Here is a 27,512-nt window from a genome sequence, read left to right on the forward strand (position 1 = left end):
ATATGCTGGAGAATTAATGCTCTCTTTAGGAATGTTTGTGTAGGAAATACTTAATAAGGATGAAAATAAGTTTGAAAGCATTAACTTACACTAATAACAAAAACCAAATATGTGAGAGACATTCTGGAGAATTATATTGTAGGTGATAGGAGTAATGCAGTGGTGGAAGAAATACAATTAATATATAGGAATGAAATGATCTGTTATGAAGATAAAAAAGCTGTTTAGAGCCCTTAGATTTCACTGCGATTTCCTGATAATATTTTTTTCTCAATGTTCAACAAATCTCAGGGGCTGGTGAGTGTCTGTGCCTTATGTACAATATAGCAGAGCAAACAATAAAAATAAAAACATTCTGCATATATTTATGATCAGGATTATCCCAGTGTTTGAGCAATTTACAATCTTTGTTTATTCTTTCATTTCCCCAGTGGTACAGGGAAGAGCTGTTTTTTCCAGTTTTACTGCTGAAGAACTGAAAACAAAGCAGATGATGAAAATAGTGTATAAAGTCAGATTCTGTGTTTAGTTGCTGGGTTTCCTAAATCCCAGCTTAACACACTGGACAGGAGACTCGATTTCTTCTCCCTGGTGCAAACAATCACACTATGCATGAGATGTAGCCTTTCATAGATGTTCTAATTTATATCCTCTTCCAGCGAGACTTGCATTTCTTATCGGCAGGCGGTTTGCTCCCTGGGGCGCAAAAAGGGATCGGAGCCACCGACACAGGTGTGTCTGTGAGCTGCAGCAGCGGCTTCTGTACCCCATCTGATGGCCACCAGCCTGATCTGGGATGTTTCTGGGGCTCCTTTAAGGGAGGGTGTTTCTGAGTTCTCCTACATAGTGTGGGACATTAATTCCTCTTTAAAGAGCTCTGAAACAAGACAATCCGTCTAATTCTTCAAGCGAAACTTTATAACTGTCCTTATATTTTCTTTTCATCCTAAAGAAATGGTTTATCGAAGTAGCTGGGTGAGAATGAGATGGCCAGATGTTCCCTTCCCTCCGTGAGGGTTTCCACTGGACCTGACCAAAACGTTGTGAGGACAATCAAGCACAACCGAGTGCAGGAGGGTGGATGATCTGTCAGGGCCGATGAGCTTGGCATCGTGCCACCACCCTGTCTTTAATTGCAGGGGGACAAAGTCTCAGTAGAGAAGCTGCCATGTGCCCCCCTTGAAGGACCATCCAAGGGTCAAAACCTGTGGATTGTTTTGCTTTAGGTGTCAATCTCACCAACAGGAACCCACTAGGAAACTTTGAAGGTATTGGTGGTGCTTCCTTTCCCAAATGCATACAAAATTAAAAGCTGCTTTCGGGAAGGAATGGAGAGTCCATATTGAGATGACCCACCTGACTTCCTCAGCCGGTTCCATTCCTCCTTTGGGGCAAGGGCAGAACTCACCACTGTGCTCAAACAAAGCATAAATCTCAGGAGAGCTGTGCCCACTCCTGTAGTGGGCAGAATGCTGAGACAGTGAGCCAGCCTCGTGTTACCTAAGTTGAGAGCAGCCACTGTTATGACTCAAGGAGACAAATAGCTGAAGTTCAGGGACTCCAAAACGTGCTCCAAAATGTGCTCCAAAACATGTGGGAGCCGAGTTTATCTTTCCTGCTACACCGGTTGGCTAAGGAGGCTTTTTTACAGCAGGCTTATTCTCCAGCACCTCTCCCCCTGCACTCACTTTTTAACATCCTTTTGATTTATTTCTCCGCCAGGCATCGAAATGGAAATTGTCGATAGCTGCCAGGACAGCAACGGGGGCTGCTCTCACCACTGCGAGCACACAGCGGCGGGGCCACGCTGCTCCTGCGACAACGGCTATCGCCTCGACTCGGATGGCAAGACATGCGCAGGTAATTCCTGGCGAATGCTGAGTCTCTGTGGGACGAAGGAGGAGATGTGACAGGTCTCTCTGCAAGGAGAGGCTGCAGGAGAGCTCTCCCTCAAGGAAATCCCTTCCTGTCTCCTTCCCTCCTTCTACACATTTTAATTAATACCATCCTCTGGCACTTCTTCAGCCACTGCTCCAGCTTGCCTCACTCTGCATGTTTGCTGGGATTATTAATTAACAAGGGGACAGAGTTCTGCCTCCTGAATGGAAGATGACATTTTGGTGAGGCTCCACTTGCTGTATCTCATCGTGTCCAGTTCAAGCATCACTTTCCTGCCTTTTTTTTCCCTTCCTTTCCTCAGCTGGGAGGAGGGCTGGCTCTGGCTGGGAGCAGTAGCGCTGCTGTTAGCAAGCGCTTCGTGCCCAGGCTCTGCTTTGTGTTATGGAAGTTTTTGTATTTCCATCAGATTTGCACTGCAATAAGATTGTACTCCTGGCTGTGAGAAGTCTCACTTAGGAAGTGAAAGCAATAAGAGTTAGATTTGTTTTTATTTCGAGAGAAGAGCTTAAAAATTCCTTCATGTTTTTAACAATTTTACGATGCGATCTTTTTTTGTTGTTTATGGCTTTTGCTATGCAAGCTGTATCTCGTTCTGGTTTAACATTGCTGTCACTGTGTCATTAAAATTTTAAAGAGGTGGGGGGGAAGAGAAAGCAAGTATAGGAAGACGTGAGGAGAGATGGAGAGCAGAAGCTCTGGTGAATGTGAGAGGCATTGCAGACAAGGAGTCTGGCAACAAAAAAAGCCAAGTGCAAGAGAGAGGAGGGAGCAAGGGAGGAGGGAAGCACCGAGGTCTGCAAGGGTGGTAGATGCTGGAGCTTAAAAAGGAAAGAGAAGGTCAGGGAGGCAGATTTGGATCCTGAGCCTTGTGGGGGTGGGATGGGTTACACCGTCCTGTTAGCGTAGGGATGAGAGGAGGCAGAGCAGCCTCCTGCCCACAGCCCAGTGCTGTGACCTGCTGATGGGGACTTCAGAGGGAAAAGCAGCTCCTCTGGGCACAGCGAGGGAAGTGAGAGCACAGGGGAAGCGTTTGGCAAAGCTGAGGACATGAAAAGCTGCTCTTAACATCAAAAATCTCCTCTGTGTTGGGTGCATATTTTGCACTCCTACACAGACAAGGGGCTGTTGCTAGAACCCCGAGCAAGGCATCATCTGGCATACTGCGGAGAAGCTCGGATTGTGACATTTCTGGAAAACACTCCACATTCAAATAACCTGCATTAATTATTTTCATGCTGACCTCCTCACCTCGATTGATTAATTGCATTTTCTTTCTCCTCTTCCTCCTGTCGGTGTTTCCTAACGGTGTTGGTACTCCTCCCAGGGTTAATTGAGACACTGACCTTTCCCATCGGCCGCTGCTCGTCTGGGTAACCTTCAAGAGCATTTTGCAGACTCAGCATTGACAAGGTGGCCCTTGAATGGCCACCGACCTGCTCAGCGGGCTGTGAGGGCTGAGATCATATGAGAGCCTGCAGTGAAAAGATAACGGCTCGGTTCTCCTATCTAATCGCCAGAACAGCGATGTCGGCGATACCAATTTCGGGATGGACACGGGGCAGGATAAGGCAACGGGCAATTAGTTGTCAGAAACCACAGTTGAACCTAGCAGGCTGCTGATGTCCAGCAAACACATTGATGGGTCAGAGAATTGTTTCACTGTTAGTTTGCATTAAATAAGGTTGAATGTAAAAAAGTTCAAAGGGCTAAATGGAGATTAGTATTAAATAGATGGTGTTTGTGGGCTGGTGTAGACCGAGTTGGTGGCTGCTTTGTAAATCACCTGGTGTCAGCTAAGACTTGCAGAGCAACACCTGGACACGAAGGGTGTTGGGTGCTGTGGGAGAAGCTAGAAGAGAGCCGCTGTCAGGATTCAGTGTTTTACCTGGCTGGAGGGAGAGGAAAACATAGAAAAGCACGTGCTGAAAAGCATGGTAGCTACTGAGTGAAGGCATGGCAGCAGCTCAGACCGTGTCCAAGGGCTGGACGAGCTGTCCCTTCCTTGCAGAGCTGGACGAGTGCGAGAGCGGAGAGTCCTGCTGCTCCCAGTTCTGCATCAACTACGCGGGAGGCTACGAGTGCACGTGCAAAGCGGGATTCCAGCCCAACGCCGACGGCTGCGCCTGCGACGGTGAGTCCTGCTGCACCAGTGCCGGGCTTGGTCTAACTAACCACAGCAGTGGGAAGAAGAGATGCTGTCAAAGCTCGTCCCAGGGCTTTGGGCATTTCCCTACTAGGAGAATCAGTGACCATGCGCCAGCTTTTCTGGTAGGGTTTTAGAAATGTGTGATTTTCCACTTTGTGAGACCGGAATAAAGTACTAACCCAGTATCCGGCATGGAGAAAGAGGGGCTGCGGGAGGTGAGCCAGCAGAGAGGAACTTTTCCTCCTCTCTCCGTGGACACTGTATATTGATGTGTGTTAAAGACTGCTTCTACAAAAGGAGAGCCCTCAAAATAACCAAAGGATCAACTAAGCTTAACAGCTTAAAGCAGCTGTTTTCACTTGAGACAAAACCAGGTGAAATAATCTATTCTCTGTTACCCTGAAATGTTTCAATATCTCCAACACCAGTGAGAAAGAGAGCCCCAAAGCGTTAAGAAAATCAAGGGAGGGGGGTTTATGTGCAGAATAATTTTTCAGATGCAGCCTGGCACAGAGTGTACTTTCCAAGCAGAGTTGCTTGCACCTAATCAGCATTTCTATCTGTTTTTTTCTAGACGTGGATGAATGTCGTCTTGACAATGGCAACTGCGACCATTTCTGTGTTAATTCGCTGGGGTCGTACGAGTGTGTGTGTAAGGAGGGTTACAGGCTTGGTGTTAACAGATTGTCCTGCATAGGTAAATTTTACTTTTACATTTTGAAAGCCATTTAAGTACTTCCCACTGATTGAGAGTATGAATTCATTTGAGATTTTCACAGAAATTTGGGAGCCCAGTTTGAGCCATCTCTGAATGTGGCCAGGGTAGAGCTACGTGCAACACGTGCGCCCCAAGTTCATCCTCTAGTAATGGCTTTTGCCAAAGATTAGTGTGAGATGAACACTTAAATCCCCTGGACATGTTTGAAAACCTAAACCTCATGTTTTAGATATAAATACTATTTTGACAGTTCTCCTGTGCTGTTTGATGAAGTTTAATATCTTGTGGGAGAAAAAAAAAACTAAAAAGGTAGCCAAATTCTACTTTGATATGAACCAAGGCAAGTTTTCCACTGAAGTCAGTGGTGTAATTCTGAATTTCTGCCAGCATAAGCAGCACAGGCTTTAGCCTAGCAACTTTATAATCAAATTTAGCACCTGCTAACCATTGGGTAGAGTTTGATATTTTAACCAACTCTAGAAAGCAAGCTAACTGATTTCCCATCATTTTTAGGCTAAAATTTTATTTTTTCTGAAAATAAATTGGACAACCAGCCTCACTCTATATTTATCATCTCCAAAATGAGCTGGAGTAATGACCTTTGTTAACTAAAAGTAACCTTGAGCTTCAAGTGAGGGAAAATTAAATTTCTCATTTAATTTTTTTTTTTTGGATTCTCCAGGACTGGAGTTTAATTCCAGAAGAAAGAAAAGGGAAAGATTTTCTTTTTTTCTCCCCCGCCCTTTCTTCTTTTTTTTGGAATAGCAGGAGCTGTTTATAAGTAGAGATGACAAGGGGAATCAGATGTGACTGCTGTGCAGACTGCACAAGGGTGAAGCTGGAAAACCTACCAGCATAATTATGAAAAAAGAGAAAAAGATGTGAATGAAAGTGTCCCGGAGGAGGCCTTGGGGCCAGGTCCTGATGGCACATGTGTGTGTCAGCCCTAGGTGGGGAGGAGCTGGATGCAGAGGAGGCGGTGGGCTTTGCCGGGGCTCCAGGGCTGCAGTTCAGAGGTCCCCCCCAGCTCCTTCGCTACACACTCGGCGCCCTCTATGAGGAGGAAGACCCCCGAGGAGAGCTCACCCTGGTGCACAGGGTCGGTGAGTGAACGAGCATCACATTTAGCCGTTGCAGAAAATGTGGGAAATAGTCTTAGAAAGAGGATTCGGGGCGAGAGTAATGCTGGGCTCAGCCGGTCGTAAGCCATGAGGAGGAGTGAGGTTAATCCTTCCTTCTGCCTGTCCTCCACAGGAGCAGAGGGGAGACATCATGTCATGTCCTATCTCAAATGGGACGTTTGGGGAACAGGGAGGCTCCTCAGTTGTGGCTGTTGCTGCCTGGATGCGGAGAGAGGCAAAGAGAAAAGTGAGCAGCCCAGCAAGCAAGGGGTGGGAGGCTTCTTGGGAAAAGAGGGTGTCTGCACAAAACCCTGAAGGCAACAGACAGAAAGATCTTCAACCTGAGTGCAAGAGGATTGTGCCAAATGCCCCAAATCCTCCAAAGCTGGCTCTGCTGAGAAGCAGCTCTTGGAAGATGCTTTTTTTCTGTTAGAACTAGGAAAGGAGGGTGTCGAGGTGCATGTCCCTCTTTACAAAACCTTTATAATAGTTGGAAGATTTGTTGCTTAAGAGGTGAGAAAGATGACCCTCTGGAGATTCAGTTCCCTTTTGATGCTTTGGTTGTGTTCTCTGGGAAAAACACGGAGCCGTCCACACTCATCCCGGGCGAGGACTTGGCACAACCGGTGGCAAAGGGAACCCATGAGCACACACAGTCACAGGAGAGGCTGACAAGCAGCGTTGCACTCCACCTGGGCTTTGCATGACTTCAGACTTTCCTCGTGAACATCAAAACTTCATTGCTTAAAGAGTGTTATGAGTCGAGACCCTGTGCTTGCTTTCCAATGAGTGCAGCGTGTGCTGGTGGCTCACCAGGGAGGAATGAGATTTCTCAATTTTGTTATGTATGTCCTGTGATTTTTATATGAGCTGTAATTACTCATCCGAGAACTGTGCCCTACAGGCAGAACTCAGGAGCTGGTCTTGACTTTAATAAAAAATTAACTTATTTTCATGAACAAAACTGTTAAGACCTCCCAAATCCCATAGCATCCAGCTGGACTCAACGGCGCTGATAACCAGTTGGGAAACTGATAAATGAGATAACCACAGGCAAAGTTATCAGGCCTAGAAACCACAATCAAATATTTATTGCCTGGTTTATTTATGTTTAGTGACATAAATTCGGGGATTATCAATCTTAGCTGAGCATCTGCGTTTCTAAAGCTGAGGCTTTGCAGCACGTGAGGAAAAGGTGATGGAGGAATGAAACTTTTAGTGGTTTAGTAAGTTCTTTTGAAATTATTGTTGATTTATTCCTTATGCTTTCAGACATATTTTTCTGCTGCTATCTACATTAGAAAAACACGACTTTAAACAACAAGCTGGCGTCAGTAATTAAGTATTTTCCATAGATTTTAGGACTTTTTAATGTAGAAGTGTGACGGTTTTTAATGGTAATCTTTATTCTTCTCCTAAACGATGAATTTGTAACCTGTTCCAAGCTTGGGCATTTGTTCAGCTTCAGAAAAAGGAACAGTTGGGTGCTGAGACCTAGAGGAGATCTGGCCTCGCACAGAAATGACTGGTGAAAAGCAACCCGGCTGCTGACTTTATTGTTGGCTGAAATAATCTGCCAGCTCGCTTTCAGGTGCTGTTCAAAATCCCCTTCCAAAAAGCCTCCAGCCACAGCCATAAAGCCTCAAAGGTTATAAACTGCCCGTGTGGAGAGGATCTTAATGTCACAGAGATATTTTATCAGAGAGTGACATTTATGTTCGGTGCCTTTCTCAATAGACCCCACAAAGAGAGGACGGGAGGGTGCGGGTGCAAGGGAGGGTGGGGAAGGTGAGGGAGGAACACATTTTCATGTTAGGTTTCCTGTGCAAACTAACCCTTTGTTCATATCCATGAAGAAAAAAAAGGAAGTGATAAATGTGTATTATGCTTTGTTTTCCCAGAATAACACCCAAACTGTGCCGTTAGAAATATCACTGCACTGTGCTTAAACAGCACCACGTTCACCTGCTGCAATAGAAGGACAAAGAGGAGAGCCTGGCAAGGAGAAAAGGAGATTCTCTCCCCAAAAGTACTTTATATTTCTAAGCATTAACTTCAAATTCCCTTTTTCTGGAGGGAGCATAATTGCTCTTAAGAAATAGTTCGAAGTGATCCTTGATGGGCAATTACAGCATTTAAAGGAGTATGCTCCAGCTAAAGTCCCAGCTTTCCTTTTAGACTCTGAAATTTGAAGAAGGAAATTTGGAAATCTTCATTTGGGACAGTCTTTTTTGGGATGACTCAGTGATATTTGCAACGCTGCCAACATGAACGAGAATACTTTATTTTCCTTTGGGCTGTCAGTGTTAACGCAGGTTCCTTTTTCCCCTTGTGCCTCTGGGGTGTCAGGTAAGAGTTTTTGTCCAGATGCTCACTAAGCCTGATGTATTTTTTAATTATTTTTTTTTCATTTCAGTTTGCCTTGGTAACACTTTTGGCAATGACTGTAGCTTGAGCTGTGAGGATTGCCGGAATGGGGGCAGATGCAACAGCGAAGGCAGTGGCTGTGTTTGCTTGCCTGGCTGGACGGGCATTATCTGTAACGAAAGTGAGTACAGAGGGTTTGCCAGGTGGGGACTTGGCCTTGGAGCTGTGACGCTGCAGATTAGGTAGGAAATAGGAATAAAGTGTGGTGCTTTTCATCTGTGAAGCTCTCTGAGGAGCACAACTGCCTGACAGGCAAATCAAAATGTTATTGTAACGTGGCACACCGTGAGAGATGCTGCGGTGTGCAGCCGAACCCTTGGTCAGCAAGGTGTCTACAGCAAAACCCTCGGTCAGTGAGGTCTCTACACCAGGACCCTCGGTCATCGAGGTCTCTGCCCTCTGGTGCAGAGCAGTATCGGTGCCGAAGCGTTTGCAGTCGTCTTCATTCCTATCCACTCTGCTGCTGAAAAGTGCCAAGGCTTGTCTACCATGCTTTGCTGCACAACTCGCCTCACTGACTTCCACAAGTCTGTCCCAGCAGGTGGTGTGACAGCCTGGTTTAGATGGACATAGACCCTAAATTTGATTTTTTTTCTTTACATTGCCTTTTATTTTTTTCCCATCCTCATGTTGATAGACTTGAGCCTCTTTTTTTTTTTTTTTTTTTTTTGTATCATCATTCTTTCTATTACTGACATAATTTTCTTCAGATGGTTAAGTTTTCATATTGGAAATTTTATTTTTCAAAATTCTTTTTCTGAATTAGCCAATGCCTTTTTGTAATAGCTTTCTACTCTTCTTATTCCTGCCTGCTGCCTGACAGATGATCTTTCTGATTCAGCAATATGTGTCAAAACTAACTGGAAAGATAGAGCAGTGATTTCTTGACGTACCGTTCACTTCTTGATGAGCTGTTCGTCACCTGCAGTTCAGCAAAACTTGTTGCTTGTCTGAGACTTCACCCAACAGTCTCTCTGCATGTTTGAGATGGGCCACTCCGTTTCATGGTGCGTGACGTGATGGCCCATCATACTCAGAAAGTCTGTGCTGTCACTGATGAGGCAAATAGATGATGAAGAGTTATGACTTAGCGCTGGCAGACAGCAATCTTCAGGTTAAGCGCCATCAGGATTGTTTAGGAGGTGTCATCAATGGGCAGAAGTATAGAAAAAAAGCAAATAATTGAAACCAACAGTCTACCTGCAGTTAACTGTGGGAGACTGATCATGTATTTGGTTTGTAAACACCGGAGACAGCTGTGAGAATAGGAATGAAGAGGATTTAAATGAAAATTTCTACTCAAGACGGTTCAAGGTATCAAGTTAGGATATTCTGACTTCATGGTGCTCTAGATTATAAACATTCCAAGACAAGATACAAATTCCTTAGTTTACTTCATAAAGAAAAAAAACTATATTTGCTCTATATTTACAGTAGATATCCACGCATGTAATCTGGTAGAATTCACCTCTTGAGTTTAAAGAACTGTAATGGGATTGAGTTACTGAGCCAAACCTGCAGTCTGAAGATGTAGACATCGACAGTGATAAATTCAATATACAATCTGCATGAGTTAGCCATATATGATTGCTTTTACTCTTTTCACTTGCTTTCTTAATCTACAGTATAGCTCATGGGTTTAGGGTAAGCTAAACAGTTGAGAAAACTGGAACTAAATTTCTGTAAGAGTCACAGAATGGTTTGGGTTGGAAGGGACCTTTAAGGATCATCTAGTCCAAGCTCCCTGCCCTGGGCAGGGACATCTTTCACAGTAACGCACCGAAGAAGCCGAATGGAAATTGATGTGAAATGTCATGTTTCTTAATGTATATTGGTAAAATGTCAGTTAAGTGGGATGACTCCAGCAACTGTATTTACTCAGCTCTCTCGGGCTGCAAACAGTGACGCAAGGCTTCATTTCACAATTGTTTTGTGCTAGAGCGATGGGGGCTTTAGGAAAGAGTCCTGTGCAGTTGTGGATCCATTTCTGCTGTGATCATCTGGGGAATTTAACAGATTATGTCAGAAAAACACAGGTTTTTTGTATAACAGTATTTGCGAAGGAAAGGGAAAAAAAAAGTCTAAAATAGTTATCTCCAAATATTCAAATCTGTGCTCCAATTTTTAAGCTTTCTACTTCACAGGTGATGTTTTTTGAGCCTTGTGCATTATGTAGAGGGAAGCATATGCAGGGAGAATTTGGATATGTCACACAAGTAAGATTGCTTAATTCAGATGTCCTTTGAAAATGACCTAGTATTAGATGAGTCTCTATTACCTCATAAAAAAGAATACGACCTTGTTTAGAGCCCGCTTGGCTAAAAGGACTCTTTCCTTGCTTTGTTTGGCTCCTGGCGTCTCATTTTGCTTCACTTCTCTCGGAGGGAAAGGATTCTATGATTTCCTGACCCATTCCTCTTCCCTGCTTTCTCCGCAGCTTGCTCCCCGGGGACATATGGCCCAGGCTGTGCCGGCGTTTGCAAGTGCCAGAACGGAGGCTCCTGCGACCCCGCGACGGGGCAGTGCCGCTGCCCGCCCGGCGTGCACGGCGAGCTCTGCGAAGATGGTACGGCCGGTGGTGACGGGTGCCTCGGGCCTCCCCGCTTCTTCCCCCTTGTTTCTGTCTAGACACAATTGCACGTGGTAAATCTTAAGGGCTTGAAGGAGAGCGGTCTCGTTGCATGAGACGCTCTAGAGCCCCGCTCTAGACTTGGCTCGGCGTGGTTTTGATTTAAATGCTAAGGAAAGGGAAAAGGGGTGGGAGAAAGCAAGAGGCTCGTAAGGGTGGACTGCGCCAAGCCCCAGGTCAGCAACAAAGCCGGCGTGGGCATTTCTGTCGTGCCAACTAAGAGAGAGCTGATTCGGTGTTTGTGTTTTGGAGCTGATGCCCTGTTGTGTTTGTACACTCCAAAGGTTGCCCGAAAGGATTCTTTGGGAAGAACTGCAACAAACCCTGCAACTGTGCCAACAGCGGCTCTTGCCACAGACTCTACGGAGCCTGCCTGTGTGACCCCGGGCTCTATGGGCGCTTCTGCCACCTCAGTAAGTCCCCGTAATGATTTGGATCTTTTGATTGAACACATGCGTAACGTAACCACCTTAAAAACTTTCCCCATCATGCGTAAAATGAGCAAGGCTTTGGGTTCTGCGATGAGTTGCGAGTAGCAGGAGGATGCGACTTTTGACGCGTCCCAGGAAGCCTTGAAAACATCATTAATCTTCTCCTCTAGCAATTAATCTTTACCGTAAGGACCGAGATGTACTGATGCCCAAAGATGAGGAGGATAGGTAGGTTTGGGTTGGAATGGGCAGGTTAACATTAGGGTTGTTGGTGAGGTTAAAGTCACGGTTGGGGTGGGAGCTGAGGAGCAGGGCTGGCTGGGGCAGGGTGAAATGTTAAGTGGGAATAAAAAGGGTCAGAACAAAAATAATGTAAACCAGATGGTCAGATTTCTTTGCACTTAGAGGTTTTGTTTGTAAAATCAGTGGAAGATTGAAAAATAGTGTGATTTTGATTTTTTGTTTCGCGAAGGCTTTTGTTTTGTATATTACTTCATTGAGAAATTTAGGTGAGCTTGCTTTGAAACGTTTCTGGTTCTTGGGTTTGCCATATGTTGCTTGAAATTAAATGAATTACTTTACGAAGAAGTCATGTAAACTATATTTTACACGCCCACACATTAATAAGCACTGTCACAGGACTGTGGATGTATTTGCTGGAAGTACAATGAATGTTTTGCTTTTTGCAGCGGTGCACAATTTCGAATAACTCGTGCATAATTACTGAGCTAATGATTCCTTTTCATCTGGCTGCAGCCTGTCCCAGGTGGGCTTTCGGAGCTGGCTGCTCGGAGGAGTGTCAGTGCGTGAAAGAGCACACGCTGGAATGCAGCGCCGAGAACGGGACTTGCACCTGCAAGCCTGGCTATCACGGCAAAAAATGTCAGAAAGGTATAACAGAAAGCCAGAGTCCATGTGTCTGGCTAATTCCCTTGTCCTAACGCTATTTCTTATTCTTCCCCCTCCCCGCGTCTGCTTTGTTCAGCTGCTGGTGCTACTAATATATTCATATTCTACTAATTATTTTGTATGTTGTTTTTCACACAGCATGAGTGCCTGTTGTCACAGGGCTTACAGGAACGTCAAGGGGAGCACAGCATAAGAACACAGGAGTTTTTAGCCTGATCAAATGACAACAGAAACCTAGAAACAGAATTCTAATACAACCCTCTATAATGAAGACTGTGGGAGTTTTCACTTCTGTTCTTTCCTTTTACCACAGTAAATAAGTCGCAAAAACCGTGTTTTGTGGCAGCAGGGTTGTTTGTAATCGGTTTCAGTAATGCTGTTTTTTCCTTCGGATTTGCAGGTCTTTGAATTCAACTTATTCTTTGTAGTTTTGGGGGGTAGTTCAAAGAGAATTGTATTCCACATTCATGTTTGCATGTCTCAGTAGCCCTCTCCAGACAGTAATGGAGTAATGCAATAAAGATTGTCCCTTCAGATTCCTCTCTGGGCAGACAGGAACATGTTGGATTTATGACGCTGGTTCTGCGGGGTTTCGTGGAGAATAATAGCGATGGTATTTAATATCTTTTTAGCATTCTTGGTAACGTGCTCAGTTCTGGGGGAGAGCATCCCTCGCCCAGCACTGGCTTTGCACCAAGGCAGAGAGCAGCAGAAGGTACAGACAGATAAGAAGAGTAATTCTGCAATGCCTGTAATTGAATATATCCTTAAGTATTCTGACGCTCTGTTTCTGGGTTGTGTTTAAGCAGTAACCTCTTTGAAACATCCATGCAAGTGTTTAATAAGTATTTACTCTTTGTTATCACCATCTCTAAAATGTACACTGTAACAGATTTTTCTGCAGATTTCTGCCAAGTTCTGTTATGACTTTTGTTCAATTTTCTCAACCCTTGCTTTTTCTTATATGTGTTCTGTGTCTGCTTGCATTTTCCAGAGTGCATGCCTGGCTTTTATGGGGCTGGTTGCAAACTGAGGTGCGACTGTCCGACTGATGTTTTGTGCGATCACGAGACAGGGGCCTGCAAGCATCCATGTCCACCAGGGTTTCATGGAGAAAAATGCCATTTATGTAGGTACTCACTGCCTGCTTCCCTGGGAGGTAGCCTTTGGAGGGGAAAGCTTTATGTTCAGATACAAAAGTTGTACATAAAAGACACATTTACTGTGAGCTGGCAGTTCCCTGCTGAAGCCAAACTGAGTTTGGGAGCCTGGCAACTGCTGCATCGCTTCGCTTCCAGAGGTCGAGGCACAAGGCTGAGGCCAGTCACTAAAACTAACATTTTGTCGAGGTGGCTATAGTTCCTTTTAAAACTTCAGGCACAGATTTTCTAGAGCTCTGTCTGTAATTACAGACAACCAGCCGCTGAGATGCTGGTGCTAACACCAATCGCTTGGTACCAGCACAGCTCAGTTTGAAATTGCTGCTGGTGGTGCCTCCTAACGTCTTCAGAAATGCTTCTTTACACTTATTGTGCCTTTGGGTTTCTTTTGACCAGCTTGTCAGCCTGGGAGCTTTGGGGTGAACTGCCGGCAGAGGTGCAGCTGTGGAGAAAAACCGTGCGATCCGAGGACGGGGAAGTGTATTTGCCCAGCTGGGAAGACTGGTGCTACGTGTGAGCAAGGTGTGTTAGATTTTAGAATAGTGTCGTGAGTGTCGTGCTTTGGAAGATACAGTAAGTTATTCTGTTTCCCACCAAAACTGCTGCAATGCAATTGGGTTCATTTGTAGAAAGGGCAAGTCTTGGTGCAGAACATATGACATCCACCACATGGAACTGCTGGTAGAGGAGGGAGTGTGGTCTCTATGCTTCAATTAATAGCAGTAATTTGTATTCTGGGCTGGGTCTGTACAAGTTGGGCAGTGATACCAGAGCATTGCAGCAGCTCTGAGTCCCAGAGCAGAGCTTGGGACTGTGCTGCCATATGGACACACTGTGCCTCAGGAGCTGTTGGAGGGCCTTGGCCAAAGACAGCTATTGCAGCACCAGCAAGCAAAGGACCTGGAACAGAGGAATGAATTAAAAAGGAGAGCATTATTGTGGTGGTTAAGTAAAGGGTTGAAAAAATTCTCAGGGATGTTGAGCTATCAAGGGGCTGTGGGATGCCCCTCTTGCACTTGCAGAGCTCTGGTTATTGCCCACCTGGGGAGCATCTGCCCTGCATGGACCTGGGTTGTGGCTCACTGCTCCACAGAGCAGGAGCCTGATGGAGATGGTGGAGCTGTATGGAGGCCTGGGCTTCACCCTGAATTCCTCTGGACTTGGATGACCAGCCTGAGTCCCACGCAGCCCAGCAAAAATACAGCATCAGCCCTCTCCGCCTGCGTCTGTCGGCAGATTTCCTTTGTTGAGTGCAGTAATTCATTTTTCAGATATGTCCAAATGCTCCTGACGTTACTGTGTCAGAAACCAGACAAAAAAACCAGACACACCATGATGGAAGTTGGAAGAGAGCCTTTGGGTCTGTCTTTAGATGTGTTCTTGTGTGCTGCAGTGCAGGGCCGTGGTGGCTCTCAGAAGGTTTACTGTGACAGCGCTGTAGGTCGGGAGACATAGTACAACAATCCTTGATCCAGCTTAGGTTTACTGTTATTTTTAAATTCTTCAAGGTAACAGCAGAAATCTATAACTACCTCAATACAGTAAATGGCACTGGGGACATCCCCTGTGCTTTTTTTCCTAGATTGCCCGGCGGATCGGTGGGGACCAGACTGCCAGTCCTCCTGCAAGCCCTGTGCCAACGGGGCCCAGTGCAACAGAGAAACTGGAGCCTGCGAATGTCCCCCCGGCTACACCGGGGCATCCTGCTCCTTGTGTAAGTCCTCACTTTGGCCTTTCCCGTGAAGAGAAAGTCAGTTTGAAAATTCACGTTAGGGTTTGATTTCTGCGTTCGTGCTATTCTGGGAGATGATCCTAATGTTAGACATGCTGATCCAAGATAAAATACCCCTAAGCTTCAAGAATTCCTCAGGTTGGATTTGACGTTATTTAACAGAGGGAGATTACAGATAAATGCAGATGAGCAGCTAAACTGCATCCCAAATTGATATTATCATTAGACTTGATTTATGTCAATGTGTACTTAGAAATACAATGTTTAACAGCCTCGATACTTGCATTGTAATCTTCTTGTTTGACAGGAGGTGCTGACCAGTTAGCCTGTATGGCATCACTCCTGGATTATGTTTGCAGCAGCAGTCCTTGGTGTATATAATTTAGGATTAAATAGTAGTGAGGATCATAGAATTATAGAACAATTCAGGTTGGAAAAGACCCTTGGGATCAGAGTCAAACCATTAACCCTACACTACAAGTTCACCCCTAAATCATCTCACCCAACACCCCATCTAAGCAACACTTAAACACATCCAGGGATGGCGACTCAACCCCCTCCCTAGGCAGTCTGTTCCAGGGTCTGACCACTCTTCCATGAAGAATTTCTTCCTAATGTCGAGTCTAAACTTGCCCTGTTGCAACTTGCAACCATTCCCCCTGGTTCTGTCCCTAATTCCCTGTGAGACAAGACCAGCACCAACCTCTCTACAATGTGCTTTCAAGTAATTGTAGAGCATGATGAGATCCCCCCTCAGCCTCCTCTTCGTCCAACTGAACAGACCCAGCTCCCTCAATCGCTCCTCACAAGGTCTGTTCTCCAGGCCCTTCCCCAGCTTTGTTGCCCTCCTCTGCACTCGCTCCAACACCTCGAGATCTCTCCTATACCGAGGTGCCCAAAACTGAACACAATACTCAAGGTGCGGCCTCACCTGTGCTGAGTACAGAGGGATGAAGGAGCAGTATCGGCGCTGTCTCTGCCAATCCACCAGAGACCTTGGGAATATACTCAAGCAACTGGCCTGTGCTGCCACGGCGTGGTTCTGTACCCACCTCTGGGGTATTAAAGGCTGCTTAGCCATGACTGTCGTGCTGACACTCCAGGACAGCACTGCTTCGTGCAAGACCTCACTGGTGACATATTCTTTCTCCTTGCTAGTCACAAAACCTCTTCTGATGAAGATTTTTGCTCGGTGCTCTTTTTTTCCCTCCTCTGATTGATCTCGCAGGACAAGCCCTCAAAAGTCACTCCAGCTATTCCCACTTTACAGGACTCATCCGCAGACACCTCGCATATGAATTGCAGGTGTTTCTTTCATCACGCTGTTTTGATTTCTGGGTTCAGCTAATACATGTTTCGGGGGGCAAGCTATGGCTGGCTTCTTGCAAAAAAAATCAGTCCATGCTTGAGTTTTTACCTGGGTGAAATTGCCCTCTGCTCATCTGTTTTCAGCCTGCCCCGATGGTTACTATGGACAAAACTGCCTGCTGTTATGCAGCTGTGGCAGCAATGCTCAGTGTCACCATGTCACCGGAGAGTGCATGTGTCCCCCCGGCTGGACTGGCCACGACTGCAAACACCGTAAGTCAAACGCGTCTTCCTTCCACAGGGCACACAGCAGCTGCCAGGGACTTAACTGCAAATGTAAGAACCGGCTCTGTTTGTTCTTAGTCTCTTACAGGATTTTTTTTAATATACTTTTGCTAATCTTATTGCTTCTGAACTCGTGTGTTTGTGGGTTTTCACAGACCGGGTGGTTATAATCCTTAATTATCTAGGTTCAAGGTATTGAAATAGATGGCTGATGAAGCGCAAAGTATTGATATAAGCTCTTATTTCAACACTATGGATCCCTTTGCCCAATGCCATCTGTCCTGTCAGAATTGTGACTGACAGACAGTTTGGGTTTTCATTTTCAGCACAGATTAGTTTCGAGATTAATTCTCAGTTTTTCATTTTGTTTAGGGGAGCTTTGCTCAACAACTGAGCGGTGTGTACAGTCAGGCATCTTAAGGTCACTTCTTGACTTGTGAATATAAATACTGGGAGAAATTTTGTTCTCTGGAAGAGCAGAACCGTCTTCTGTTGACTTTAGCATTGCTCTCTGTGGTGATGGCTACATAAGAGTGCGGATTTGCCCTTTTTGGAAAACACCACATAAATGTTAAGCTATCCTGCTTGATTCTTTCCTTTTCCCGTTTCACATCTTTTCTGTTTGATTTGTTATGATCCCTCTTCGAAAAAGCCGACAGAATACAAACCTCTTTCTAAACTTGGTCTTAGACACATAAAACCATACAAAGTAATTGCCAGTGTTGGCAACGGTAAGTTGAAACTGGCTTTGCAGGCTCGGTGCTGAAGGAAGCTCCAGGAGAATCTGAAGTTTCCACTAGTAAGCATATTTTAAAAATCAAACCAGCTGGTAATGTGTAAAGCCATTTAGATAGATTTCCCATTACTCTCTAGGCTGTTTAATGAATTGTGTGACTGTGGTAAGAAAAAGCTTTTTTTCTATGCAAGATAAAATACGAGAAGAGTCGTTTTGCAGAGATGTCTCAGTAAGGCAGCTCTTCCCTCTCCTGCAGACTGGGCATGAAGCAGATGCCCAACTCCAAAACCAGGATTCTGTTGCCCTAATTGGCACTTTCTTCTTTATCTTTACAAGAAAGGAAGGGGGTGTTGTGATTGTCATGAGCATGCCGGTGCTATGTGGTTTGTAGATAGAAAGCAGCACGTGGCTTTAACAAAGACTGAGAGATTTATCTGTGTGTATCCATGTTGCGTTTCTGAATATTTGGAAGGAAATATGGAGGATGCTCACAAATCTGTCTTGTGGTACCCATCAGCTGTGCAGACTTTCCCTAAGCGAGTCGATAGCTGATGTTTTATTTCCGTGAACTTACGCATTTATGGCTGTAGATTGATTGAGATGGGTTGGCTATGAGTGGTCAGTTTTCTGTGGATGTCATAAGATCTGACCACTTTCAGCTGGAAAAAACCCGGCAAAAATCATATTCATTTCCATTGCTTTGTGCCCCCAGCTGCAGCTGAAAGGCTAATCCCAAGCTCCTGTATCTTAAGAGGCCATTTCACATCTTTTTTGTTCTCTCATGTAGATGTAAAACAATCCGTTAGGCGATCTCGATTCTCACTGTAAATACCATTTTACTCGGCAGCCTGCAGTAGCGGCCGGTGGGGACAGCGCTGCGAGAAGGAGTGTGTCTGCAATAATGGTGACGGCAGCTGTGATCCCGTCACTGGCTCCTGTCTCTGCGAGCCAGGATTCACCGGGAAGCACTGCGAACAGAGTAAGTCGCCACTTTGTCAACACGAGGAATTTGCAAAACCAAGAAATTATTTTTTTTCCTGGTAATTCCCTCCAGGCTGTACTGCCTCCGGTCTGCCCAGCGTGTCGCAGGGCTCTCAGGTTTCATCAGGGTTAGGTAGTTTCCCTAATTTAGATTCCAGAAAAGTTGTTTTCAGACTTGTTTTGGCCTCAGCAGTTACTTTTAATGTTAAGACCTCGTGTGAGTTGTGGGATTGATGTATATTTGACTTGTGGCATAAAAAGTTCCATGTTGGTTTTCTTTATCCAGTCTGAGGTCTGCACTTTTTTTTCTTCATACATCTTTTTTGTAAGGCCAGGCATATAGAAATGCTTCACATGTCTTACCAGAAGCCCATGATCTCCACTGATGTAGCTCTAGTAGAGGTCAATAGTAGATGCCTTAAGAGGGTAAAAACAGGCATAGGGAATGTTTCCCCAGGCTTCATCAATTTGTCGCTCAGGAGCTTCTTGAGACAGAAGCAGTGTCTCTATATTTAATACAACTTGATTTTTTTTTTTTTCTTTCCAATTAGTGTGCCTATTTCCTTTTTGATTCTATGCAAACATTTTGGTACCCAACATTTGGTTGCGTAGTTAAGATGCTCTTATTATTGATTATATTGAAGTTGTTAAATAAGATGAATATTTTATCTATTAATTTAGCAATCTTGCAGCAGCACAGATGTAGCTACCAGAGTCTCACTAGTGCAGGCAGAATTAACAGCTAGAGTCACACAGAAATGCCAAAACAATCTGGAGTAGTGACCTAAGACAAAAACCCATGAAAGTTGATCTTGCAGCTCTTGTTGCTGTTGGCACAGAGGGAGTGGAAGGACAGTCAGTTGGGAAGACGAGCTTCCAGGGAAAGCGCTGCCAGTTCCACTTCTCTTTCACTCTTGACCTTTCTCAAAACAGCATCAATGCAGACAGAAAGTAGTCAAATAGTTCTTTGTAATCCTCTCTGGCAAGGTAGTCAGTGAAGCCATTGCCACTGACAAAACATCTGGCAACCCCTCATGTTCTATGGATTTTCTGTTTCATTCAGTCTCTTTTTTATCCCACTTAAATTTTGCACGCACAAAATATACACACCTATGTATAAAAAAATGGATATGTATGTGTGTATGTGCAAGATTGAGAGCCATAATTGTTCCCTAGACATGTTCTGCTGCCGTGGAGGTGAGGTCTTGACTGTTCCTGGAGAACTCCTGAGGCATCTCCAGCCTTTTGCTGCAGGTTGGGCTCTCCCCCTGGGCAGGCAGCTCAGGTTCTCAGGTGTGGGGGCTGTATCTTGGTGTGAGTTTGCAGCAGCCTGCTCGAGCAGAGGGCAGATTCTGTGTGTCGTGGACTGCAAAATCCTTTGTGAAGTGTACTGACCCATTGCCATCACCTCGAAGGTCTTGGCTCTGGGCTAAATGCTGTAGGTTTGAAGAAAACCCTGCCATGGTACGGGGGTTGGAATTAGATGATCTTTAAGGTCCCTTCCAACCCTGACAATTCTATGGTTCTATGATTAAAGCTCAGCTGAGACCCCCACACCTCTTACTGCGCTGGAATGCTATTTTCCTTGCGTAGATTCTCTGGACTCTGAAATTTCATATAGCAGCACAAAACCACCCATTTTTTTTCCAGATACATTTGAGGATGCATTCGAAACATTTTAGGATCGCCGTTGTTTTCTATCCTCTGTGATTCTTTCCAGATTGCCTGAAAATCACTTTGTTGATGTAACTCATTTAAGGGGAAGTTTGCAAGACCTTCAAACAGTGGTACAGTCCCTGTAATATCGTGTTCAGCCAAGTATATCTCTCTATTTCAGCCTGTCCAAAATATCTAGTGTGAATTAGGCAACTGGCCTCATTCTTAATTGATTTTTCCTATAATCCTGGAAGAAATTATTTTTACTCTCAAGTGGTGCTTGCTTTCTTCAGATAGTAAGTACCATGCAAATCTTTTAAAACTCCTTACGTTAACTGCTGTGGAAATGTAATTGTTAATCTGTCCCCTAGATGTAATGCTTTCGCTTGAATTTTGCAAAGCAGAGCCCGTGCGGCATTCAGTTCAGAGCTTTCTGAAGGAAGCCACCACATTACATGTTTTCTCCAGCTTTCCAGAGAAGGGAGGATTTGTAGGAAAACAGAGGATAGGACCTCAAAAGGAGATGGAGAAGCTGGGAGCTCCTGGCTGATGAAGTCCCAGAGGAGAAGGGCACATAAGCGACTCCAGACCCGCACGCCGTGCTGTCAAGCAGGACCTGTGAAGTCACGGCCTTTGCAACTATCAGATGATACTGGTTTTCTGTGCAGAATGTGGACTTTCAACACCCTGGTGTTTTTTCTAAAATAGATCTTAATAAACAGCCCAGGTTACCGGCACCCCAAGGGGAACACCTAATGCTGTTGGTTTTAAGGCATTGCCTGTAGGTCTCGCCTCTTTTGCGAAAAGCAAGCATTCCCACATGTCTAAAATTTCCCCGTTGATCCCTGATCTGCTCCAGAACTAACCGATCACCTGGTTTCTATTCCTTCACCGCAGGATGCCCTGAGGGAAGCTTTGGCCCAAGCTGCGAGCGCCGCTGCCAGTGCCAGCACGGAGCTGCCTGCGACCACGTCAGCGGAGCCTGTACCTGCGCGGCGGGATGGACGGGAACCTTGTGTGAAAAAGGTGCTGCTGCTCCCTCTGGTAGCTTTCAGGTTTATGCATATGTTTGGTGTTTTGGTTTGGTTTGTATTTGTTTGGGGTTTTTTTTAATGCAAAGAGCTGGTTTTATAATTGCCAGCACCCGACATAAATGAATTGTTGGATTTAATCGGGAGATGATACTGAGCTGTGCGCTTCCACCCTCACTCAGCGAAGTGTTTCACCAGGTGCCTAGCTGGTGAAATGCTTTAAATGCGTTTAAACATATGCTGAGCGTATGTTTGATCGTGGTTAAAATTAGATACATGCTTAAGACTCTTGCTATATCACATCTTTATGCAGACTCTCTTTGTGAGCGGGGTCGTACTATCTGAACACTGAGCAGAAAGATGCTTGTCCTGCCTGACACCTTCTTGTCCCTAGTGCCTCTCTGAAACGTTTTAGTGAAAAAACATGGGGATCTGTACATCATCCAGAAGGAGCTCTTCTGGATTAGATGTACTTTTAGCTTTAATAAATCCAACAGGACATTTTCTATTACCTGATCATTTGGTAAAGCTTTGGAAAGGTGGGACAGGAGTCCCCAGAAACGTTTTTGTGAGTCAGTTTGTGGTGTTCTCTGAAGTTGCTGTCATGCTGCATCATCGTGCAGGTCCTAATAAATACGGCCTTGAATGCAACAGAAACAGCACGTAGTCAGCCAGACGTTTTGAAAGTTATTTAAGTGTAAGTGACTGAAGATTCTACAACTGGTGATCATTAAACCAGAGTCACAATTATTTTTTCAGGAGAGCAGCTTTATCAGCCACTTTACAGGGAAGCAGCAGCGCTCGCAGGCAGCTACTGCCCTCTGACGGGAAAGGAGCTGCTCCACAGCCTGGCCAGCAATGCAGCAAAACTGACTGGAGTTCAGAGATTGCTTGTTGTTCCCCTCTCATTCCTAGCAGGAATTATTCCACAAAATAAATACTCTGCTCAGGATTCTGCTGCAAAGCGTGCCTCATAACTTATGGTATCTCCACTATGTCTTTCCTTAAAATGATTTGCTTGAACTCTGCTTTCCTAAGCTTTTTTCTTTTTTTTTTTTTTTAATTGGAGGAACAATATGATTCACTGTGTTGTGGTGTAAATCTGTTCATCCCAGCACGAATCAAAATGAGGGCAAAGAGGCTCAATACCTTTTGCCAAAGTAGGTGTAAGCATTATGGAGAAGCCTGGTCCGAGCTTCCAAATCAGTCACGTTGGACATTTTTATCTTTTTTAATTCCTGAAAGAAGATTGTGGAGAGGAGGGTAGAAATTAGACCCTGTTTTCTACATGTTTTCTCTCAAGCAGGCGGGGTGTTTGCTCTGGGTTGACCTCTGCTGCCTTTTCACATAGAAAATTTCAGCCAGAATGGTTTGGCTGCTTCCACATGGTGAAGAGGGAGGAAAACGCGTGGGTGGTTTGCCCTTGGTAGAACCTTCCTGGCACCTTTCTCTGAGGAGCTGTAGCACTTCTGTTTTTAGTGACTCCGAGGCTGGCAGGGTTTCCTTCTGGCAGGGATGTGCTTTTTGCCATCCTCTCGGCAATCCACCCACGTCAGCCAAGCTCTGTGCCTTGCAGACAAGAACGCAGAGCTTGAGACCCAGTGCAGCTGAGTTGCTTTGGACTTCTCACATACCTCTGATCCTGGAAGAGTTTTTCCATACTCACACAAATGTTGGAACGGCAACTTTTACAGCCTTCTAAGGTCAGAGTCCTAGGGGAAGACAGACCTTATGAAATCTAGTATCGATTAGTATTAATAATTCATATTAATACCACCCTGGCACAATGAACAGATTTCAACTTGTGGTCGTTGCCTCTGGTGCGTTGCATTATGACAGTGTGGGATGCAGATTCAAGTTGAAATCGCAGAAGTCTCAAAAATTGTCTTTGGGGTTTTTTTGGGATTGATTTTTCTTTTTTTTTTCAGGTGGTAACAAGGTACGGCTGTTACTTTCCATTGATTTACTACCTTCAGTATGAAATAGGGCTTCATAGGTTTACGTGCCAGCCCCTGTTGCAAAACGCCACTTCAGTGGCCATTTCCAAGTTCTTTATTTGCCACAAATTTCCATAATCTCTTCTAATTGTTTATTAGCACTGTTAATGTAATCTTAGCCCTTGCTAAGTCTCAGCATTGGGCTTTCGTGGTATCTGTCTTTTTGGTGAAGTTAACCAGGCTTATCCAGCTTAAGCTGCCCCTGTGGATGCACACTGACGGCTGTAGAAAGTTCTTGGAGGATTTATGGCACTTTGGTCAAGTGAGCCTGTGTTTGACATTTTGAGCAGTCGCGTTACCAGCTGACATGCGGCGTCCTGGCCTGTAACTGGTGTTCATCCCCTGGCAAGGCAGCCAACCTAGGGGAAAAGCACCTTGTATCATGCTTGAGAGTGCTATGGTGTTTGAGGCAGGGGTGGTGCTTTCGTCATATTTTCGTTTTAACTGAAACAAGGCAAACATTTCAGTTCTACGGGCTTGCATATTTTGGAGATAGGACCCAAGACTTTGTATGTGCTGCAGTGTTCTCTGAAAAGAGGGTGAAGAATGGGGACAGCACAGCGCCGTGGCTTGGAAGATATTTGCAATATTCACTGCAAACTGGTACATACTTAGACTTATCGCCTGACAGAAATACAGGTAACAGCCAAAACCACATCATCATCCATCAGCACGGGGCAGTTTCCAAGCTAAGCAGCAGCAGGAGATCCTGTTGCTCCGGGTTGTTGTTTCATGAGACCTTGCTGTGAATTATTCGGGAGTTGGACAGACTTCTGTGCTCTCAGCAGCAGGATGCTGCCGGCAGAGCTCGCACTCTTCAAAGTACTTTTGTCTGTCCATCAGCATCTCAGTTCTGCTCCAAGTCAGCTGTTCTTTCTCTCCACCCGCTATCACTCAGTCGTAGTGCTGCCTCTCCAGTAGTGGTGTGATCACATCTAATAATAATGAGTGAGAATAAAGCTGTCGAGCCACTTCCTGAAAGAAAATCAGATTTTTTCTAAAGGTACTGCCTGCCTGTTCCGTCTTTCAGCTCTGCTCAGTCCATTGGAAAAATGAACCTGGTGAATCTTTTCATTCTTTCAAAAGAGCTGCAAATGGAGCAGAGTAGCTAATACTTGCAAGTGAGACTGAAAACAAAATAGTAAGAAATGTTTGTAGGCCCTCCAAACAGCCTAGGAAAGTCTTCCTTTGCATTTTCTTGAAAGCAGCAGATGATACAACTAGAACACTTTCTGTATGGTTCCTCACAAGATCTAGCATCAAAGGAAAAATGAATCATTTTAGGAGGTTCTTTGCGAATGATGCTGCTAGCAATGCCCCTAGATGTATTTCCCTGTGAAAGGAGAATGTTCCGTGCCTGGGGAGGAGGTATCCGAAGCACATGTGAGGTTCTGGCTGTTCCTAAACTGAAGCAGTAGATAGTGCCTCTGCAATCCTGGACTGTGCAAAGCAGTGATCCTACACAAGATGGCTTTGCATGTCCTTGCTTTATGCTGTTAAAGCATAGATAATGTGAGTATCATTTTCTCTAGAAAAGATGCTTATTGTGATCACCCACTGCTGCAGGGGTTTGGTTTTAATGCACTTGTAGCTAAACAGGCAAGTAAAAAAAGAAAAGAAACCCAGAAAAGCAAAAGCCCTGACCCCCCACAAACAATCTTTTTTGTAATAAATGCATTCACCGAGCAAGATGGGTCGGTCTGCCATGTCCTGGGTTGCTCTGCTCCTGTTTGGGAAGGCAATTGTTAGAATTGGTCTCATTCTGTGAAGTGCTGAGCATCTGCTGCTTCTGCAGTTGTCTTCACTGCACTGTTATTTGGTTTAATTCCGTTCCCCACCGCGCTGGTGTGTTTTGTGTGACTTGGGGCACGAGTCCGGTTACGGGATCAGGCCGGCAGAAGAATTATCCAGTTTGCTGCTTGATCTGACTGAATATCCCAGAATGCCACACAATTATCCCATGAATTCGAGGCAGCAGGAGCCTCAGACTTTTCCTGCAATGTGTTTGTTAGCTGATGCATTAATAACAGCAAGGTATAGCCCCTGTGAAGTGTAGCACTCGAAGTCTGCATTTGAACTACTGTCTAAATCAGTGCTGCCGCGGGACAGACTGACGGGGCTTCTCTCTTGGGATTCCAGCAGTTAATCATTATCATAAGGTAGCCCGGCAAGATTTCTGTTTTTAAAAAGATAAAAGGGAAAAGTAAATACTGTGCATGTCTAGGAGTAGCTGACAATGCTGTGTAGTCCCTGCACTGAACAAAAGAAAACTTTGTCAGCCTTTGAAGTCACCTTGGGTTAAGGAGGAGAACTCCTTTCTTGTATGCTGTGCCATACACGCTACTGAAGCATAATAAATAAGGACATAAAAATTGAAGCCACATGCTGGTGTCTCTTCCTTACAACTTGGTAACAGCTCTCTCCTCGGTATGAACCGAGCAGAGACTGATGGATGCCTTTACAGTTTTATGTCAGTATGAGGCACTTCTCTGTTTTCTGAGACAGCACATGCTTGGAAAGTGGTGTAAGCCTCAACTCCTTAATGCCGGAGAAGAAGCTGCAGTCTGGGCAGGATGAAGGGAAGAGCAGCCTTTTGATTCTGAGTTGGTGAAACAACCGTATCTACTAGTCTGAGCTGAGCAGGAGCTCTGAGAGTGGAGAAGCCGGAGCAGATGCTGCAGTGAGTTATGCTACCGCCCTCGCTGCCTAAAGGGTCAGGTTTGCCTGTACCTACAGATACCGAATGTGCTCCCACCTGCAGCCAAAGCAGACAGGGGAGGGCTTTCTGCCACAGGATTGCATCTACATTTCAGGAAGAGGCAGTACAAACTGACTGGGTAACGGTGTCGTTCTGACCTGGTAGAGATCTGTGATATGGTTGTGGAGGGCCATATGTATGATGATAATTGTTATAAGGCTCTGTTGGGAAACCAGTCGTTCTGATTTCCTGGTAGAGGTGTGAGGATCAGGTTTTAGACAGAAGTTTATACTGAACAGGGGGACGAAGAGCTACATTTTATCGAATAACTGATTATTTAATGAACACTGTTGCTCCAGAGATTGAGGGATTCAGAAGTTCTGTGGAAGGAATGATGTACAATTGTGCATCAATAGATTTATTATTTAGTATAATGTAATTATACATGTACTTACACACACAGAGATATGCAGAGAGCTTAAATTAAGGCTACACAGACAACATAATTCCTAATTTATTTATTTTTTAACTCTACATAGCAACCTTAACGTACTGCAGCTTTTTGGGTATGATGTGGCCGACTGACAGGGACTGGTGGCTTATTTTAACTGGTGTCAACACTAGTAGAGGTGTAAACCGAGTCCATGGGGCTGCTCCTCCTTTTGGGTCCTAGATGCAGATACTGAGCTCCTTAAGCTTGCTGAAGCTGTTTTGCTGCATTTAATTTGTCTTGGTTTCCTCTATTCGTTCTCTTTGCCAGGTTTTCATTTCGCCACTGAACCACAACAGTGTGCCTTATATTCACTGTTAAAAAAAATATATCTTTAGAAAAGTGTCGGGAGAGTAGATGCATCTGAAGTTTTGTATTTCAGAAGGCAGGGAGGTCACCAGGGATGGCCCCATAGTCCTTCCTTTTTCCTCTGTCCCTTACAGAACAGCAAGTACTGGCTTGCCTGAATCCAGATCTGTTCTTTCTCCTGTTTTATGGCTTTTCAATATTCTCAGCCATGATTTTCTATGCAGAAATCTGTTGCTTGTGTAAAATGGGTCTCCTTTTTCTGAGATGCACGCAGCAGAACCGTGCAGGCTTCACCGTTGAAGCCACTTTGGCTCTTGAGTGTAGTCACAGTGACATGTGACAAAGCATCCCTGGAAAGACAAGCAGCACCCCAGGTTTTCGGACCTCTGAGTTAGAGTTTATATCCCCAAAAAAAGAAAAAAGAAACAAGAACTCTGCTAAAAATGAATATTTTGTATTTTCAGCTTGTCCAGACGGATTCTTTGGGCTTGACTGCCACCAGGTGTGCAAGTGCAAGAACGCTGCCGGCTGCGACCACGTCCTGGGAACCTGCCGCTGCCTCCCAGGCTGGCTGGGAGAGACCTGCCAGCAGCGTACGTACAGGCTCGACCAGGGACACCTTCCTTTCCAAAGCTGCCAAAAAAAGGGAACGATTTTGGGTAGCTGTGCAAATAATCAACTTCTTTCTTTTAAAAAAAACCCCAAAACTGACAAGTTGGCACTTGTCAGACATTATAAGCATCAGTTTTTAAATAGCAGAACCATCTCCTGCCACTGATGAATCTCTGCTTTTTATTTTTGCGCATCATGAAGGGATATGCAACGCTTTGTCTCAGTTTCTGGTGTATC

At 45.0% G+C, this 27,512-nt stretch overlaps 1 protein-coding gene across 1 annotated transcript in view; it reads left to right on the plus strand.

Annotated features, from left to right (window-relative positions):
* MEGF6 (multiple EGF-like-domains 6) overlaps positions 1-27,512 on the plus strand; it is a gene marked incomplete at its 5' end in the record, with an annotated part of 83,086 nt that overhangs the window by 31,986 nt on the left and 23,588 nt on the right. Inside the window, 13 exon segments of the mRNA XM_009866247.1 lie at positions 1,723-1,860; positions 3,908-4,030; positions 4,620-4,742; positions 5,714-5,866; positions 8,301-8,432; positions 10,749-10,877; positions 11,225-11,353; positions 12,128-12,262; positions 13,275-13,409; positions 13,837-13,962; positions 15,023-15,154; positions 21,036-21,164; positions 27,128-27,256. Of these exon segments, the coding sequence (XP_009864549.1) occupies positions 1,723-1,860; positions 3,908-4,030; positions 4,620-4,742; positions 5,714-5,866; positions 8,301-8,432; positions 10,749-10,877; positions 11,225-11,353; positions 12,128-12,262; positions 13,275-13,409; positions 13,837-13,962; positions 15,023-15,154; positions 21,036-21,164; positions 27,128-27,256 (1,713 nt within the window).

The sequence above is a fragment of the Apaloderma vittatum genome, unplaced genomic scaffold (genome assembly GCF_000703405.1).
Source record: "Apaloderma vittatum isolate BGI_N311 unplaced genomic scaffold, ASM70340v1 scaffold9023, whole genome shotgun sequence".
Taxonomy (NCBI): domain Eukaryota; kingdom Metazoa; phylum Chordata; class Aves; order Trogoniformes; family Trogonidae; genus Apaloderma; species Apaloderma vittatum.